Raw genomic sequence first — 21309 nt, forward strand, 5'->3', positions numbered from 1 at the left:
TACATCTGTGTGTGTCAGAGACAGAGAGAGAGGGTTGGAGAGAGGGAGTGAGAAAGGGAGGGAGGTAGAGAGGGAGGGAAGGAGAGAGAGAAAACATCTGAGCACAGAGTGTGGAGAAGGTTGGGTGTTTGAGAACTACACCCAGTGGTCTTGAGCACCTTTCTGTATAACTGTTGTCTATTTACATGTCTTCTTTCCATGAAGAAAGCTCATGTGGGAATGAGCTGGGTCCTATAAAGTGGCCCACTGCCATGGAAATACCCCTGAGCTAAAAACTGTAAGACCTAGGTTTTTTCCTGACTGCCCAGCACACATCAAGGGAGGAATTCCACAGGTTTCTAGGAAGTCAGGGTCCTAATTTATGTCTCTCCTATCCTTGGATATTCCTATTCTGTGTGTCTACTTTTTACCTCACACATGAGAGATCTGCAAGGTTGTGAGTCAGCTGGCACTGCAATGCAACATGGCACAAAAAGAATTTCCAGGAGTAGTTTATGGGAGTCCCATTCCGGCTGCTCCAGTATATACCCTAACTCAGGCATCCACAGTAAGCATTTGATGGGCTCTATCGCAACCTCCTACCCCTTTGGCTGTTTTTTCCATTCTGTAATATGGAAAGCCCTCTGACTACTTCTGACTGACCAATAGTCAATTAAAAATACTCTCTAGGGGCAGCTGGGCGAGCGTCTCAGTGGTTGAGCATCTATCTGCCTTTGGCTCAGGTCGGGATCCCGGGGTACTGGGATCAAATCTCTTATCGGGTTTCCCACAGGGCACCTGCTTCTCCCTCTGCCTATGTCTCTGCCTCTCTCTGTGTCTCTCATGAATAAATAAACACAATCCTTTTAAAAACAACACTTCAAATAACTAAAGAAATTATGATTAGTTGATGTCTTTATCATTTTTTCCTTGCTCCCAAAATGTTCATGAAAACAATCAAAATAACATCCACCTTTTAAAAAGTTACTTGATTGTGAGTAAACCCTCTGGGTTCACTGTCCCCAAAGGGGTGGGGGTAGGGATGGCTCAGACCTTTGAAATACTCCCCCTTACAAGTGGAGGGCTGAACCCAGGAGAGGCAACAAGGGAATGTTACCATGTCTTGGATAGAAACTGAAAGGCCAGTAGAAAATCTTAGTTTTAAGTTTCTCAGTGGTATAAAACCTCCAATTCACTGTTTAAAAGGAAAACAAACATTTTATTCTCATGTTTCCCCCTTGTCTATTTTTGCTTTTGTTGTCAGTGCTTTTAGGGTGATAAAAAATCATAGCCAGGACCATCATAGACAAGTGTTTCTCCTGTGTTTTCTTTTTAGAAGTTTTATAGTTTCAGGTCTTATGTTTAAATCTTTGATTAATTTTGAATTTATTTTTATGCATGGTACAAGATAGGGATCCATTTTCAATCATTTGCACATGGATATCCAGTTTTCCGGACACCATTTATTGAAGAGACTGTCCTTTCCCATTATGGCACCAGTTGGCCAGTTGACCATGTATGAGTGGGTTTATTGCTGGCCTCTCTATTCTGTTACACTGGTCTACATATCTGTCTTTATGCCAGTACCATACTCTTTAATTATTGTATGGAATTGGAGAAAATGATTGCAAACCACATATCTGATAAGATGTTAATATCTAAAAATATATAAGAAACTCCTACGACTCAGTAGCAAATAAAAAAGTAATAACATGATTTAAAAATTGCCAAAGAACTTGAATAAACATTTCATGGAAAGAAGACCTGTAAACTGACAACAGTTATATAGAAAGGTGCTCAAGACCACTCATCATCAGGGAAATGCAAATCAAAACCAAAATAAGCTATCATTTCACATGACTATTATTAAATTTTTTAAAATTTTTTTTTAAATTTATTTATGATAGTCAGAGAGAGAGAGAGAGAGAGAGAGAGGGAGAGAGAGAGAGGCAGAGACATAGGCAGAGGGAGAAGCAGGCTCCATGCACCGGGAGCCTGATGTGGGATTCGATCCAGGGTCTCCAGGATCGCGCCCTGGGTCAAAGGCAGGCACCAAACCGCTGTGCCACCCAGGGATCCCTCACATGACTATTATTAAAGAACAAAAGATAAATATTGATGAGGATGCGAAGAAATTGGAACCCTTGTACATAATTGGTGGTATAGCTGCTATGGAAAGCAATATGGAGGCTCCACAAAAAATTTAAAAAAAATAGAACTACCAGCAATCCCACTTCTGGATATATACCTAAAATAATTGAAGGCAGGACCTTGAGAGGTGTCTGGACGCCCATATTCGTTACATTATTCACAACAGCCAAAATATGGAAACAACTCAAATGTCCATTAGTAGATAAATGGATAAATAAAATGTGGTATATACATATAATAGAACATTTTTAAGCCTTAAGAAAGAAGAAAATCCTGCCATTTGCAACAACATGGATGAAGCTGGAGAACGTGCTAGGTGAAATAAGTCAGTCACAGAGACATGAATAAAGTATGATTCCACTTAGATGAAGTGGCCAAAGGAGTCAAAGTCATAGAAGCAGAAAGTAGAATGGTGATTGCCAAGGTCTATGGGAAGGAAATGGGATTTGTCGGATTGACAAAAAAAATTCAGTTATGCAAGATGAAGACTTGCTTGAGATCTGCTCTACAACATAGCGGTACACCGTAGTGCCTACAGTTAACAATACTGTGTTGTACTCTTCAAATTTGGTTAAGAGGATAAGTCTCATGTTAAGTGCTCTTGCCACAAAAACATAACAAGGGACACAAGGAAACTTTTGGAGGTGACAGATATGTCTGTTGGTTTGTGGGAATGATTTCATGGAGGCACACCTATCTCTAAACTCACTGAACTCTATTCACCAAATATGTGCAGTTTTTCTGCACATATTCTGCAATTTTATCTCAATAAAGCTGTTAAAAATAAGAGGAAAGTAATCTGATATTGGGGGAAAGGGCCTCTAAAACACTAACTTACATATTAAAGGGAATTGGTTGCCTGGATGCCAGATGAGCTCAGAGGGATGAGAAAAGAGACAATTGACCACAGTTTAATGAGAACAGAAACTCTAGCCCCGTGTTCCTAAGCAACAGGAGCTCATACATATTCTTTCTGAAAGAAAGGCATAAAAAGCCTCAGAAACCACTACTTTCTGTCTCTAGGTCTCTTAAAGTTTCAAAGTCATAGGAAAAAAATATTTGTTGAGGTCTGGTGTCTCTGCCCCTGTATCAGTCAGGCGGAGGAGCATATTGTGTGGACCGAGCTGCCTCTGCCTATGACACAAGAAGACCTAATAGGGTGCCAGAGCAAGTTCCTAGAGGAAGTCATGTTTAAGATGACGTCCTAAAGATGACCTGGAGTTAATTAAGTGGGACTGGGGATAATGAACTGACTGGCATGGCTGGAAGATCCAGTGCAACATTTTTCAGGCAGGAAAGAAATTGGTGTGTTCAGTGAAAGGTGTCGGTAGTAAGGTGGCATGAGCAAAGAGGAAAGAAGGGGGTGAGTACAAGGTGAGATTGGAGAGAGCTAAAAATTCAGGACATTCAACAAGGAGAATGAAAAAGCATGATCCCTTGATGATGGAATATACAAAGAGAATTGTAGAGAACCTAGGGCAGAAATTTAAGGAGCATGCTCACCTTGAATGGTGGCTAGAAATGGTTGAGAAGGAAATTATACTACTAATAACACGTCTATGTAGTATGGAGGCACATGCCACAGGAGGGCTGCTTGTTTCCTAGTCGGGCTCTGATACTTGAGGTTCCTGGCTGCTCCATTGCAACATGGAACTGGCAAAACCTCTCACTCACCTCAGGGCAGATGGCGGCAGTATCAGAGGGCATCTGGTGAATTTGCTCCCTTTGACCACTAAGAGGTGATGCGGATCTTTCGGTAAAATACCTCTGGCACATAAAGAGCAATCATAGATCTTCCATGTTCTGAGTTGTTGGATACTTTGGGTTCCTCAGGTGAAATATTTTAGGTGCTGGTTGGGAGAATGAATTGCAGCATTTTTGGAGCATTTCTTGGGATGCTCATAGACCCTTGAAATAGTGGAACCCAACAGCATTTACCATATATTTGGTTTCTATAGTTGTCCAATGCATACACAATTGGTAAATAAGCAAATAAATGCCATCATCGTTTCTAGGCAATATTATGCTGAATCTCCAGCCAGTGGAACAAGAAAAATTGGATGATAATGAGAAAGGAAGAGGAAAATGTGATATCTACAGATGATCAGTTTAAAAGAAGAGCGAGGGGTCCCTGGGTGGCTCAGTGGGTTAAGCATCCAACTCTTGATTTCAGTTCATGTCATGATCTCTGGGGGGCGAGATCAGCCCCTTGTCAGGCTCCATGCTGGGCACATGGGGTCTGCTTAAGATTCTCTCTCCCTCCGTACCCCACTGGTTCTCTATCTCTCTCTCTAAAAGATACATACATACATATAAACCCAAAGGAATCTAAAGAATCATTGTATTATTAATCACAAAATCTAGTAAATTTTAAGTTTTCTGAATTCAAAATTAACATAAAAAGTCAGTTTTTTTCCATAAACTAGTGAGTTAAAAGCTATATTTTTTAAAGAGAGAGACCATTTATAAATAGTAACATAAAATATAAAACAGTTAAGAACAAATCTATACAAGCAACACCTTGATACAAAAAATTATTAAAATTTAAGAAATAGACAATTTCTTAAAAATCTGATAAGTGTAAAAACATGCCATGAAAATGAATAAGTAAACCCAAAAGTACAAACATTCCAGTTTGTGCAATTTCTTCTGTATTCAATGCAGCACTAATTAAAATCACAAAAGAGCACCCTACCAATCGTGCAATTATTTTATAACTTAGGATAATGGAAAAAGGCATAAACAAAGAGACAAATGGAAAATAATGCTAAGATTAAAAATAGTGCCATGCATCTAAGGCATCTAATACATGACAACCATCACTGGATGTATAAGGGAATGATGTAATACACAGTAAGTTCAGTAAGTTATTCTGCTGTATGTGGTTGTCCATAGAAGGCAAGGCAAATTGAAACCTTCCTCAAAGAATAAGTAAAAATAAATTCTAAATGGATTAAATCTTTGGGGCACCTGGGTGGCTCAGTCAGTTAAGTGTCTGCCTTCAGCTCAGGTCAGGATCCAGGGGCTGGGGATCGAGCTTTAAATCAGGCTCCCTTCTCAGTGGAGAGTCTGCTTCTCCCTCTCCCTTCCCCCTTCTCATGCTCCCTTGGACATCTTATTTATAAATAAATAAAATCTTAAGTAAAGGTATTAAACACTTAAATGAAAAATTCTAAATATTCAATAACATGGAAGTATATCTTTATGAGCTTCAGCTATGGGAGCATTTTCTATTAAAAAATTTTAAAAATGCACACCCAAAATAAAAGAATGATGAACTCCACTAAGTTAAGAAATTCAACAACAAAAAGAAATCACAATAAAAAAAAAAGAAATCACAAAAAGAATGAAAACATAAGCCACAGATTGGAGAGATATTAACAACACATATAGCTGATAAAGGTTTGGTTTCTGGAATATACAAAGAACTGTTACTAATAAATAATAATTAGCCACGCTAAAAGAAATACGGGCAAAGGGCCATTTACAGAAAACACTATTAGCCTCTAAATGTGAAAAATACATTTACCCTCCTTAGCAATCGGGAAAATGCAAACTGAAACTACAGTGAGACACATTTTAACTTGACAAAATTAAAAGGATATGAACGATTTTTTAGGTCTTAGATGTGGAGCATTTGAAAACACCAACTTGTTGATGGGACAATTTATTTGGCTGAACTAATCCGGAAAGCATCTGGCCACATTATGTACAGTTGACATGAAACACCCTCCCGCTCAATCTCCACACTCCCAGGTATAGAGGAAATCTTGCACTTAGATATGCAGAAAAATGTACAAGAAGGCAGTACTGCTTGTAGTGGCATAAGAACCTAGAGAAAAAACACTAATTCGAGAATGGATAATAAATTAGAGTGAGTACATAGAATGCTACATGTTAGTGAAAATGAATTCTCTAAAATCATGTGCATCGACATGAATTAATATCACAGACGTAACACTGAATGGAAAAAGAGCACGTTTCACAGAAAATAAATATGAACAAAACGATCCCCTTTAATTTGCAAAGATGTGCAACATTAAATAATCTATAACGTATAGATCTTACGTAAGTACTACAAATATAATGAAAAGCAGGAGAATAAAAATATAAACCTCAGGGCGATGGCTACCTGGATGTGGTAAAGAACAGTGGTATTTGAAAGAATAACACGGAGGCTTAAATCCCCAGTCATAACCCATCTCCTAAGTTGATTGCTTCCGGCAAAATGGTCATTCTATTGTTTCCCTAGATGCATTGTGCATTTGTCACAGATACTGTTTTGAATAGCTCAACATTTTTTTAACATAAAATAACTGCTCTGTGATTTCATAAGTGCAGTAAAACTATGGATTGATAAACTCCAGGCTATATGATTCATGGCCTGAGAGGAAAGGGACAGGGGGAGAAGGCAAATTGACAAGTTAAAGAAGCCAAGAAATGAATAATGTGTAAGTGACTTCATAAAAAAATAGCAAAAGAGCAGAGTCTGGGAAAAAGAAAATAAGAGCATGTTGAAACACACCCTGGTGGCCTTCACCAGCTCTCCCTGCCCACCCCCACCCCCCGGCTCCCACATGCTATGAAATCTTCTCTTACACCCACAGTGACTGTGAAGGCAATGGCAAGCGATCACATCACAAGGAGGTGGCTGATGGGGACAGGGGAGCCTTACAGGCAAGGCCACTTGCCACTTCTTTTCCCCCAAGCCAACCGTGTGCTTCAGACTTCTCTGCCTCGTGGCCCTTTTTTTTCTGGGGAGCAGGAAAGCTCCTGCTGTGAACGTGGTGGGCAATCAACGTAACCGATATTGAAGATATCTTATAGAAAGATAGATTATAGAAACTGTATCATGTTCCCAGGACTAGAATGCAATCATAGTTAAGTATCTGTTATCGTCAAACTTAGATCTGCAAATCAGTCTAAAGAAGGGGTTCACATTTTTTCTGTTTTTGTTTTTTTTTTTAATGAGAACACTTCTGACAAATCCAAGATTGCACATGTAGGCCAACTATTTCTGGGAATATGTGAACGTCATACCATTTCCTTCCATGTACTGCAGTATGAAGCATATCTCTTCTAAAGCAGCAAAACAGGTCCTAAACCACCCCATTCCAACCACAAGTTTCATCATAAAAAATTGTCTTTTATTACAGATGACCTCAGAACATAAAAATAAAGCAAACATTTATCTACCAAAATAACATTTGTTAAATAGCTAACCTATAATTATTTATTTTTAAAACTCTCAAGAAGAAACTATATTATGCAACGGATTTAAAATTCACTGTATAAATTTCAACTCAGTGCTGGAAAATGACATGTTAGTAAGCTAACACAATTCTGTGTCAGCAAATGTCTGATTTTCTTTGGCATAGTATTACCTCCACAAATCCCATGGGTTAGAATACCAGGTCTAGAAAATAATAATTCAGAAAACGCACATATTGGTACTTCTTCTGTATGAAGAACGGTTCTAAATTCCTTATTTATATAAAGTTAACAACTTTTGAAGTAGATATTCATTATACCCATTTTACCTATGAGAAAATAAAGTCAAGGGGAAGTTAAGAGAATTGTCCATGTTTATGCCACTGCTACATGGCAGGACCAGGACTCAAGGCCAGGCTCTAATCCATGGCACTAGGAAAGGGTGGGCTTCGAACCCTTTGCTGTTGCCAAAATCACTTGAGAAGCCTATGCCCAATCTCTACTGTATCAACTACAATAAATTCAGAAGACGGAGAGAACTGACTCCATTTTATAACAACAAAACATTTGGACATGTTCCTGTATTTGGAGCAGTATTGGTGGGAACAGAGCGGTTGATGGATATGCAATAGATCCTGAAAATTGTAGGCATTTCTCTTCCTCTCTCTTATCATGGTGAGTGCACAGACACACGGCAGACTGTGACTCTGACCAGGAGATGGAGAATCTGGTCTCCTCACCATGTGGGGGCTTGTCCATTTGGAAGGGATACAAAGAGCAGAAGAGAAGACACAGGTGACTTGATCTCTCTGAGCCTGAGCATCCCCATCTGCAAAATGAGCTGCAACAGTCATCTTATAGCAGTGGCAACTTCTACAGACTGAGGCGGGGGAGCCCTACATCCTACTCCCCTCCCTTGGCCTCTCTCAGAATCTGTGTCTAGACCTTCAGAAAAGCTCTGACCCCGCCATGGGCAGCTGGGCCCTCTGCTATGTGACCTTTTGTCTCCTGGGAACAGGTGAGTTCAACACATAGTCAGCAAATTACTGACTCAGGTGTGCAGACCCCCCCCTGTGATAACTTCTTACAACAGCAGTGTCCTTACCACCACCCCCAGGACCCACATATGCTGAAATCTGCCAGAGGCCAGCATTCCTGCTCACTAAGGCTGGACAGGAGTCCCTGGAGTGCAAACAGAACTTGAAATACCATGCCATGTACTGGTACCGGCAGGACCCAGGACAAGGTCTGCGGCTGATTTACCTCTCAACTTTTGAAAAAGATGTTCAGAGAGGACATATAACTGAAGGCTACAATGCTTCCTGAGAGGAGAAGGGGCTGTTTCCTCTCACTGTGAGGTTGGTGCACACCAACCAGACAGGTGCCTACCTCTGTTCTGGTAGCGGTCCACAGCGGAGCGTGGCCACCGGCCACCGGCACACAAACTTGCTCCAGCCCTGCAGCCTTCACTACAACTTCTGTTTTAATTTTTTTTAAGGCCCCTCTGCTAAATATCCTTCCCTGCACTCTCTGGATTCTTTATAAAGCACTCAGGAGGACAGACCCAGGGGATGCAATTTACTTCTTGGACTTCCATTCTTTTAATCCTTTTACATTTATCTGTATCTTTTCTTGAGATGTTACTGTGTCCTGCCACCTTTCCAAATGCAAAAGATACAAAATTGAAGAGAAACGGAACCTTTCTCCAAGAAGCTAATGGTCTAGTAAGGGAGTAATTAGATTAGATAGAATAGAGGGATCATGAGATCTGGAGGAAAAAAAACAAGAGATTTCAAAGACTCTGGCAATATTTTATTTCCTGAGTTGGATTATTTGTTCAAGTGCTCATTTTATCGGTGTGTTATCCAATTATAAAATCAGTATCAGTGTCGTTTAACTTCATTGAAGAACTGAACGAAGAAAGAGAAACTTATGGAAAGATACACACTGAGCTGTTAACATGACTTCCCTGGAATGGGGTGGGAGGAAGGAAGAAGAAAGTAAGCTAAAAATAGATAATGAAAAAGAACCACTTAAAATATGAGTTGATAGAAAAATCAGAGAAGAAAATGAGAGATTACCTCATGATAAATGAACTAGCTAAAATATATCAGAAATATCAAGAAGGTGAAATATTCTGCAAAGCAGTAACTAGTCTCAGAATCAAAAAACAACCATGACAAAAGGGACCTGTTGTTATATGAAAAGATAATTAGATAATGAATCATCAAAAGCAATGCCCAGTCCTGAGTTAGAAATTGAGTTTGAATCCATATTAAAGGATCTTTCTCAAAAAGCTGTTAAACGTTGAATAAAAACTGGGTAGTAGATAACATGAAAAATGCATTGATAGGAGCACCTGGTTGGCTCAGTCAGCTAAGCGTCTGCCTTCAGCTCAGGTCATGATCTCAGGGTCCCGGGATCAAGGCCCACATTGGGCTCCTGCTCAGTGGGTAGCCTGCTTTTCCCTCTCCCTCGCTCATGCTCTCTCACTCATACATACACTCTCTCTCTCATAAATGAATAAAATCTTAAAAAAAGAAAAATACATTGATAGGGAAAGATGATGATTATGAAAATTATATTAAGTCAATATAGCTCAGCTCTTTCTAAACCTGGGGTTAAATCCAAAGGAAACAATAGCCTGTTCACGATCCAGCCATGAAGTTTTTCCTGGAACATTCAACCCTTACCGTGTATATATATGCATGTATGTATTTCAAATCATACAAATCTTACTTTATTATGCATACAATCCTGACTTCCAGATTTTTCCACTTAGCTCAAGTCAGTGAAATGCTTCCTTTTTCTGTATGTGCATGTGGTCGGTCATTTCTAAGTGATGCACAATGCTCCATGCCCACTTCTCCAAGGAATATACCGAATTTTCCTCCCATTTCGTTACAACTTTGAGTATGCTTGCACATATCCCTTCCTGGACCTGTATAATCATTTTATAGGATTACATGCCCAGAATCATGACTCCTGAGACATGGAGTACCATGCTATTTTATGCATCTAGATACCACCAGAGGGCCCCTCAGAATTGTTGTATGAGTCTCAAATAATCACTTAAAAGGGCATAAAGCTTCCTATATCCCCTTACCCTCATATGATGTTATCCATTTTCCAGATGTTGCAAGTCTGGAAGTGGAAAGAGAATTCCAGTCTCTTCCACCCTGTCTCTCTTAGAAAACCATCAGTGTTTACCCTAACAATGCAGATGATAATTTAAGAAAAATAAATAAAAGCAATAACTTAAAAGAAAGAGACAAAGAGGTTACTTTATACTCCTATACTATCAATTGGCAACAATCTAGAAAGCTGGAAGATGATCTCTCCTTCCCTCTCTCATTTGCATTTTTTTTTCTGATCGCTAACGAGTTTGACTACCTCTTCATTAGATATTGACCTTCGATTTCTGTTCTCAAAATAGTCTACTGGTATTCTTAGGCCACTTCTCTAGTGAAAGTTCTGTATTTTCCTCAATGTTTATAGGAGCTCCTTGCTAGCTATCAGTCCTTTTTAAATTTTAGAATAAAGTTGAAGTCCCTATACAGTGTATCCCCATCCCAAACGTCAAAGAAACAGTAGATGTGAAGAGAAACAGTTGGTCTCTCTTCTGAGCAGGTGCCTGTTATGTCCATGACATGAATGACATCTCCATTCTCCCAATTCCAGTTCCCTAGGCATCCAGAGTGTTGTCTTCCTCATTATTACTCATACCCTTGTGTAGTGAAGAGACGTTTCCAACCACCACTGTACCCCCAGATTACTTACCACCCATTAATAACCTTCTTTCATCCAGAAATACTGAGAAAATTCTTCACTCCATTCAACCATGCTTTTTGGTCCCTGGAGTAAACCAAATTAATTTTCCTTCTTTTTTTCTAACTGGATTCTGCTGACTGATTATAGCAAGGAACAGTAAAAATTCACACGTTTTTCTTCAAGACTTATCATTTGTCCTCATATTATCTATTTTAGGGCCAAATGCCATCCCAGACAATCACCAATTTCATTGAGCTCTTTTTTTTTTGAGTTTCTTTTTTTTTCTAAAGATTTTATTTATTTATTCATGAGAGACACAGAAAGAGAGAGACAGAGACAGAGACACAGGCAGGGGGAGGAGCAGGCTCCCTGTGGGGATCCCGATGTGGAACTCGATCCCAGGACCTGAGCCAAAAGAAGATGCCCAACCACTGAGCCACCCAGATGTCCCTTCATTGAGCTCTTGATATGACAGCTGATTCATATTAATTCCAACATTTTAATTCATTAAAGGATTGGGACAGACATAAAAGGATTGGGAAATTTTTCATTGCATTACATGGAATTTTAGTTTCTGGGGAAAGAGAAGAGTGAAAAAGAGAGCCACGAAAATTATATTCAAAGAATGTGTATAGTTATGGCAAATAGATTGTATTTTTGCAAAAAAAATATGAGAATGTTATATGCTCGATAGGGAGAGATATTTCACTGGACAAATTAAAATAAATTCCTGGGGAATAATTTAGGGAAACAAATTTCAGTAATACCCAGAAAACCATAAGCATTTGCCATAAAGATGGAGAGACTAACTTAAGAAGAGAATCAAACCAACAATTTAACAGAGAATGAGAAATTATGAGCAGGAAAATTTCATTTAAATTTATAAAGAAATAATACTTGTGAAAAGGTGTTTAAGAACAGTTAAAAAACAAATTATGTTATCCAATTTGATCAAAAGCCCTGTCAGAGGTTACTCTTATAAATTACTTACAATTGTGTCAGCTTGACAATGAAGATCAGAACCTTAAAAGTGCAATAAACATGATCATAATTATATAATTATAATAAGAATAACGGGAATTTGGCTTCAAGTCATAACGGATAGTTGTTATTATACTTGCCTACATCGATAAGCTTCTATAAATCTGGATGGAAGTTTTTAAGGCGACAGTTCCAACATTAGACAGCAGGCAATAGAGGGTTGCCATCACAGAGAAGAGGGAAGAGGAAAAGAGGGTTTGCCCCAGGTCTCTGCCTTGGAACGGCTTCTACACTGTAGCATAAGAGCATGGAACCCAAACAGAGTAAGTGGTCTCAATGAGGTGGGGAGGCAGAGAGCAGGGTTCAGGGCTGTGGAAGTGGTTGATCTTTGTAGGACGAAGCCACTGTAGAGAAGGAGGCTTTGCAGAAAAATTGCTCCCGATATTGCACGGGGGTCAAACACTGAACAGCAGATACATATAGAACCTCCATGAAGCCTGACAGAGAGCAGGAATGGAGGTCCTTGCAGCCACAAAGTCTTGGGGGGACATATGAATCCTGACCAACCAGAATGGGGATACCTTCCTAAGCCCCCTGGAAATACACTTGGCACCCCAAGGGGGGAGAGGGTCACACCTCAAGAGGGAAGTCACCTCTGTCCCGGAGTAAGAACCACTCTATGGCTGCCTTAACAAAGTTCAACAAGCCTCCAAGGGATCTGGCTGATTTGCCAATAAGTTAACTGCCTTTTAGAGAAAAATAGCACAGTGCTCTATAAATAAAGGCAGAAAGAAAGAAAGAAAGAAAGAAAGAAAGAAAGAAAGAAAGAAAGAAAGAAAGAGGGAAGGAAATCTAGACCCTCAACAATGTACATTTTCGTGCACTGAAAAAGTACTAGATGCAGAGAGAATGGGAAAATATCACCCAACATGTAGCAAAGAAGTGGGCAATGGAATCCTTGAAGTAACATAGATGCTGGAAATTTCAGACAAGGAACTTTTTAAGATTTATTTATTTATTCGTGAGAGACACAGACTGAGAAAGAGAGGCAGAGACACAAGCAGAGGGAGAAGCAGCTCCTCGAAGTGAGCCCGATGAGGGACTCGATCCCGGAATTCCGGGATCACGACCTGAGGCAGGTGCCCAACCGCTGAGCCACCCGGGCATCCCAAAACAAGGAATTTTAAGTGATTATTAAAAAATATTAGAGGAAAACGTGTTTATAATTTGATCAATTGACAGAAGTGATTAACTCACTGCAGTCAAAAGGGGGAAAGGCACAAATTATATCAATGACGAAAAAGAGAATATCTCTATAAATACAATAGACATTAAAATAATACAATATCATAAATAAGTACAAGCCAATAAATTCTACAAGCAGATGAAATTATTTGAAAAATTCAAACTTACCAAACTGGTTCAAGATGAAATTAGAAATGCGAAGAAATTGAATCACTTATCAAAAACATTCCCTCCAAAAAAACTCTAGACCCAGATTCCTTTCCTGGTGAACTCTGTCAAACATCTAAGGAGAAAAAAAAAATAGTGCCAACTTTACAGAAACTTTTTTAGAAAATAAGAGGCACTCATTTTCTAAACTCAACTCATTACGTGAAGCTAGCAAAAACCTGACACCAAATTCTGACAAAGAATGACAAAACAATATTTTTAAGACCATAGATGGAAAAACTCCTTTTCAAAATATTAACAAATCAAATCCAGATATATCTGCATAGCTTTGTGTGTGTGTGTGTGTGTGTGTGTGTGTGTATCCACCTGTAGTGGTAACGCATTACGACCAAGTAGGTTTCTCACAGGAGAATTATTAGCAGAATAATGAAGAATAATCATTTGACCATATAAATAGATGCTGAGAAAATTTTTGACAAAATCCACTACTTGTTCAAAATGAGTCTTCCTTTTATCAAACTGATAAAAGGAGAGGGTTCTCAACCTGCTGGAGGCTATCAACAAAGAATGCAACAAACATCATGTTTAATGGTTAATACTGAACACTTTCCTCCTAAGGTTGAGAATAAGGCATGATGTTTTCTGTCACCACTTTCCTTCAGCATTGGATTGGAGGTCTCAACCAGTGTGAGACAAGCCAAAAAAAGAAAAGAAAAAGAGAAAGAGAAAGAGAAAAATCCTAAATATTGTAAAGGAAGACATAAAATTATGACTATTTTCAGATGACATGGTTGTTTATATAAAAAACATTAAGGAATCAAAGAACAACAACTAGAACTAATTAGTGAAGTTAGTAAGACAAGATGCATGGTCAATATAAAACAAACCAAGGGGTACTTGGGTCGCTCAGTCCGTGAATTGTCTGTCTGCCTTTGGCCCAGGTCATGATTCCAGGGTTCTGGGGTCAAGCCCTATGATGGGCTCTCAGCTCAGCAGGGAACCTGCTTCTCTCTCTCCCTCTGTCCCTGCCCCACTGCTCATGCTCTCTCTCTTGCTCTTAAGCAAATAAATAAAGTATTTTTATTTTTTAAAACCAAGTGTTTTCGTCCTAGTTGCAAACAATGGAAAAATAAACTTCAGGAGACAGCATCATATACAATACTATCGATAACAGGAATAGATTCAGCAAAAGATGGTCAGTGAAGAACTACAAAACATCACAAAGGGAAATTAAAGAAAATACTAAAAATGGAAAGATTAATAATCATGTTTATGGGTTGGAAATTTCAATGCATCAAGATAGCAGTTTTCTCAACAAATAATGTTGGAACAACTGTATGATCATGTGAAAAGAAACGTACTTTACTAATACCTCATACCAGAAACAAAGGTCAATTTGAGATGGGTCATAGACCTAAGTATAAAAGCTATAATTAGAAATCTTCTGGAGGAAAACATAAAAACATCTTTGTGAGATTTTTCTTATGACCCAGAAAGCACTAACCAGCAATAAACATCTTTTGTGCCTGAGGATATGTGTCATACAGTTCAATAATTCACAAATGAGAAGAGAGCTTTCGATATCCCTAGGATCACACCCACGAACACACAATACAAGGTAAAAATCAGGATTGGGGGGGGTTGGGGGTGGAGACTGGGCAGTCTGCTCTGCCTGTGGTGGGGGATGGGTCAAATAAGTGGGTTGTAAATAAGATTTGGGAAAAATAAAATAAGATAAAATCAGAGACAAACCATAAGAGACCCTTAACTCTAGGAGATAAACTGAGGTTTCTGGAGGAGAAATGGAGGGGGTAAAGTAACTGGGTGATGGGCATTAAGGAGGGCATGTGATGGAATGCGCACTGGGTGTTATATGCAACTGATGAATCACTAAATTCTACCTCTGAAACTAATAATACACTATATGTTAATCAATTGAATTTAAACAAAATAAAAATTTGAGAGCCATATGAGTCATCCTGGAGGAGGAGTACTGGTTCATGCCATCAAGGTCTTTCTGGATTGTCCAGAAATGGGAGCATCTTTTTCAATTCTATGCCCATCCAATTACATGTCTCCTCCGTTCCTTCCTCTGATAATGGTCGCTCACTCCTCCTTGGGCATAAAATCTGCTCCTAGGACAAGGTATGCTTCTCCTGTCCTTGCCAGGCATCTACAGACTTGTACTGTAGGCCTCCACCAGACCTCAACAGACAGACCCTGATAATAGTTGATACCTCCCAAATCTCTCTTCCACTCCAGTGACTTCCTACAGCAGGGGGCAGCAAAACAGCATGTTTTCTTTAAGAACTGCAAAGTAGGGCCATGTTTTTCCAATTAAGGGCAAACTCAGAGATGACAATCTTTCTTAAAATTATCCTGTTTGTATTAATCAAGCCCCTGGATAAGCAATTTACTGGAAAAAAAAATCCAAGTCTCTACTGGTAGGACTAATGAACAATTCTGTCCAGAAAGAGAAAAAGGGAGAGAACACTGGAATGTCATATAGAAGGTGTACACTGGCTATAAAAATGTGCCAGAACAAAGGAGTGAGTGTGCAAAATAAGAGGAGAGAGAGAAAATAGTGAGAAATGAACAAGAGAAGCCATGAGTTGGTAATTACTGAAGCCAGGTTATGTAGGGACGTGGAAGCTCATTATATTATTATATATCTTCTTTATATATGCTGGAAATTTTCCCAATCGAAAGAGAAATTATTAAGAAGACTTTCCCAGTGAGATATATGGCCAGATTTATTAGTGTAGGAGGCTATGGTATATTCATGGATGAGGAAAAGTCAGGAAAAGCACAGACCTGGAGGGCAAAGAAGACTGACTTATGACACCAGTGTTTCTCACTGTCTTTGCTGTTGTGCTGTATTTATACTTTGTTGCATTGAAATACTGAAGATTTTCCTCCTAAAGTCAGCAACAATCTGTGTTATGCTAAAATCACCTCTTTAATGAACTATTTTCAGTTCATTCAAAATAAAAGAGAAGATATTAAGTATTTCTTTGAAATACACGCCCGCATTAAGAGAATACCTTCCTACAATTAGCCCATATTTTCAGTAAAGGTATGTGCCCAGGAAACATTGACCAGAAAAGCAGCATCCATCAAAGAACAGTGGAAATTTAGAACAAAGGTAGCCATGCTGGTCCCCAGGAAAAGGCAAAACAAAACAAAACTTTCAAACTTTATGGTGAATATTTTCAAATAGCGTAGCTTACCTAGACCCGGATTAGACAAAAATGAATAAATGCAGAAAAAAAAAAGAAATGTTACAGTCACAACATTCCACTGGGACTAGCTTCCCTTTCTTTGAGATGATTCTGAATTTACTCCATAGCTTATTCATCTGGGGTGGGGGTGTGCCCTGGAGCACCTGTAATAGGTGAGGCGTGGGAAGGGGAAGAGAGACTACCACCCAGTGGGTGGCAGAGAAGAACCAGGGAGAGAAGACGAGCAAGTTAAAGAGTTTCTGCCCATTTGGTAGGACGCATAGTAAACCAAGGCACCACCTTCCTGAGTAATAAGTGAGTGAAGGTTAGGCTCCGGGGGGACAGAGGTGTGGGTGTATCTTTCTCAGAGGCCAAGTAAGCTGTGAGGGACATCGCTGACTGAATTTTTCCCATTTCCTATATCCATGCCCCGATTCCCCAACACTCAGAGTTGGAAACACCTCCATCCTGCCTCTCCCTACCATGGGCTTCTTGCTCCTCTGCTGTGTGGCCTTTTGTCTCTTGGGAACAGGTGAGTTTGGGAAGCCTGGGGAAACCCTGCCTTACATTTTCCTGCTCTTGGTTGAAGCTTCTCCCCTCAGCCTGTAGCTGGAGGACCCTTCCTGGGCTCTGTCTCCAGTTTCTGTCTTGTTTCCCCCACAGGTTCCATGGATGCTGGCATTACCCAGACCCCCCAGAATGGGATTATAAAGAAAGGAAAGAACATTTCACTGGAGTGTTCTCAGACTAAGGGTCATAACTATATGTACTGGTATCGACAAGACCCGGGAATGGGGCTACGGCTGATCTCCTACTCCTTTGGTGTCATTTATATTAATGAAGGAGAGGTCTCCAATGGGTACAGTGCCTCTCGAACGGACCTGGAGAAATTCTCCCTGTCTGTAGGGACTGCCATTCCCAACCAGACAGCTCTCTACTTCTGTGCCAGCAGTGATTCACACAGTGCTTATTGGTCACCTGCTCCCCATACAGAAAGCAGGCACATTTGCTCGGACCACACAGAAGTCTTCCTCCATGTGGGACATGGGGACCTAGAGGGGTCTGAGTAGTTCTACACCGTGTGAGCCTCAATCTGAGCTGTGGCCATGTTGGGTCAATGTCCCCAGGCCATACGGTGATGGAAACCACAGGCTGGACTGAACCTATCTCCCCTGCCGACTGACCCTCCTTCTCTATTCTAGTGGGGCTAGCTCAGTAGTGTCCTTCTAGGAGAATGAACCTGATATTTGCCAAGACCACCATGGTTTTCAGTAAGAGCATTTCTTATGAGCTCCAACAGGATGTGGCTTGTCATCGTTCTTTTGCCTCTTCTTTGCCCACTTTGCAACATGTTCCACTCCATTCTGTTCCTTCTGATGGTCCCTTTATCCTGCTGTCCCCTTCTCAGTCCTGGTTCCTCCAAGCGCTGGGCACTGTTCAACTCTGTATTTGGGTGCTTTTATACCAGGCACAAACTGACCACCTTGTTTTCTAAAACTTCACGCTAAGTAAATTTAATTACTATTTAAATCTGACTCAGAAAGTGAAGTGTGTCAAGTACTAGAGACTGTGATCTATAAAAGATATCTTTCATCTACTGCCCCACACTCGGATCTCTGCTGAGAATAATCTTAACCTGTGGGAGCAGAGAGACTATGTCATTATCTAGATGTACTGGATTCCAAAAAAAAATTGCCTGCTCCCCAGCATGGAGCCAAAGCTCAGAGCTTGGAGATTCCTTTTCTCTCAAGGTTTTGGAATAAGCCCCCTGCTCCTCTGCAGGGGGGACCCTCCTGGGAGCCAGTGAACTCCAGGCACAAAAATACTCAATCAAGGGCTGCTATAGCCTGATGTAAAACCTGCCTAAGAAATAAATTGAAGACTTTCTGATGTGCTTTGTCTTCATACCCCATGAGCCTCAATTATTTCAACAAAAGAATCCCCGACTTGGTGACAGTTCACCCAGAGAATGCAACTTATTTCATTTTCTACCTGTTCTGATCTGAAAAGAATGTCACGCTTTTTTAAAAAAAATCTCCTGTATGAGTTCTATCTCATCTGTTTTCCCTTTAAAAAGTCAGTTTTCAAAATTTAAAAAAAAATTAAAAAAAATTAAAAGTCAGTTTTCTAGAATTTTGTTCCCTGCTTTCCATATACACTTCACCAAAATCTCATCTATAATAATAATTCTCTCATACGCTATTAACTATTCCCTTTAATTATTTTCTAGCCATTTCCAGTAGATTTTCATAGGACTTTCCTTCTGCCTTCTTTTTTCCCTTAGTATAAATATCCTTCCTTAACCTTCCCATTTGTGATCATGACAATTTCTTTCATAAGCTCCAAACTAGTGGACTTACCAGTCTCCTGGACACCTCCAGCTGGATGCTCCACAGTTCAAACTCAAGTAATTTATTGCTGGATTTCTCATCCCCTAACATTGTAGGCACCCATTCTGGCTTCATACATTATATTGCTTCTCAATGACTGGAACCATCATTCTAGATTCCTCTTTCCATAAGCCCTCACATTAAGTCCATTTACAAATCTGTGATTTCCATAATCCATATTATCATGGATTTGGTTTTCTAGAAAGCAGACTTTGCAGGGGAGGTTAATGTTCAGTGGGCCATTAGAAAGTGTTATTGTGGAAAGAAAGAAGGAGGATAGGCTGAGGATAAAGCTGGGCTGTCCTGCAGCCTTGACAAAAGTCTTAACTGAGCCACAAGGAGCCTTGAAGCCTTGATGGCCATTAGAAACTCCTGAAGTTGAGGCGAGGGGGCCAGGTCTTGTACCCACTTTCCCTGCAACAGTGTCAGTGTGCATGGGTCGCCCTAAGAAAGGGCATGTCTTTAGGTGGTGGGGAGGGCAGGGAGGTGTCTCTCTGGCCAAGGCAATCCACAAAGAGGGCTGTTAGCCAGCAGCACTCGTAGCAGAGAGAAACTGTCCTTCAGAGCTGAAGGGAGATAGGACACATCACAGGGCACACATAGCTAATACATGTGTTCATCTGATTCAGCTACTGCTTTCCTTCCTTGTTGCTTCTACTTCAGTGCAGACCCTCAGCATCCATTCTCCAGACAAAAATGCAATCCCTTCTCACTGGCCCACTAGCCTCTTACTTCATCGGCTTTACTCGGTCTTCAACATCATCACTAGCCGGAATGCATCTGGCGTTCTTCACATGGCATGCAAGGCCCTTCATGAACGAATCTCTATCTAAAAATGCAGCCAAGTTTCCATGTTCCCTTCAGCCCTTTAGACTCTAGCTCAGCTGAACACTTTATATTTCCCTGAAGAGGCCAAGCCAAGTTTTACGACTATACCTCTAGTTGTCATATATAAAATACATAAAGGTGATCCTTAAGTGCAAGTGTTCTTTCTCATTCTAAATCGGCACTTACTTCTTCACTACCCGGCTTACTCTTGCACAGACTTTAATTCTTAGCTAAGAGATTAGCTTATCTGCAAAGGGTTTTGTGGGGTGCCTCGGTGGCTCAGTCGGTTAAACATCTGCCTTTGGCTCAGGCTGTGAACCTGGAGTCCTGGAATCAGAGAGTCTGCTCCTCCCTATACCCTTTCCCCCTTTCCCTCCTCACCTCTCATGCTCTCTCTTGCTCTTTCAAATAAATAGAGTCTAAAAATAAATAAATAAAATTAATAAAGGCTCTTCTGACTCCCACAGACAGAAGACTCAGTTCTTATTCATTCCAAAGACTATAGTTATTGTATTCTTTTCTGACTCGTCTTGAGACTATATGTTCTTTAGTTTAAGAGTGATGCCCTCCAATTTTACATCCCTGGAACTAAGTATAACATCTGACTTAGTAAAGGAAAGATGGAAGAAAGGGAGGAAAGGAAAAATATGTCTTTCGAGTACTGAGCTTTTCTTCCAAGTAACATGTTTTCTGAGTTCTGGTGCATGTTTATTTAAGTCCTCCACAGCCCCCACCTACAAATCCTTTTAAAAGAAATATGTTTGGTGAAGCATAATTCTATAAGAAGACTAAGAACATTGGAAAATGAGAGACGATGTTTTACTGGATCAAAAGTGTGGAGACATATGTAACAATTATTTTTGATAATTGCTGTGTCCTTCATTGTTGACACTGAGAAATCCTCAGCACCTGCTCCAAACACTTCCCTAGCTATATTAGAAAGGTAGGTCACGCATGAGTCATTCCTGCCCTGGCAACAAGGGCTGGAGAGCTACTCCTGCCTTCAAGGACCCCTTTGTCCGAGCCTCTCATACCTCCTCCCAACCCAAGATCCACCCCTTGGGTTCTTCTCTCTTTCTTTAATCACTTCTACCATAGGAATCAGATTATACACCCAGTTACTGCTGAGGACTTTCATCAGCTCATCCATGATCCTTGAATATTCTCACACCTACAACAATTGGGGCCTCTCCCCTTCCTATTTCTTTAAACTTCAACAGAAAAACCCTTCCCAAATGCCTGTCTAGTCATCCTTTTCACAATTTTTTTTTCAGCAGGGGGCAGTAAAATTTCACTATTTTTTTTTCTTCCTTGATGCTACCTATTAAGGTAAGACCAGCTTTCAAAGTAAGAGCAAGGAATGA

The 21309-nt window shown here is 40.1% G+C and overlaps 1 gene segment (V, D, J or C); it reads left to right on the forward strand.

The window, feature by feature from the left end:
- The first annotated feature begins 17092 nt into the window (after positions 1 to 17092).
- On the forward strand, positions 17093 to 17797 carry LOC129515759 (T cell receptor beta variable 24-1-like). The segment is given in 2 exon segments: positions 17093 to 17259; positions 17391 to 17797. Coding segments are annotated over 2 exon segments (456 nt in total).
- The last annotated feature ends 3512 nt before the right edge of the window (positions 17798 to 21309 follow it).

Source organism: Nyctereutes procyonoides, unplaced genomic scaffold (assembly GCF_905146905.1).
Source record: "Nyctereutes procyonoides isolate TBG_1078 unplaced genomic scaffold, NYPRO_anot_genome, whole genome shotgun sequence".
NCBI lineage: Eukaryota > Metazoa > Chordata > Mammalia > Carnivora > Canidae > Nyctereutes > Nyctereutes procyonoides.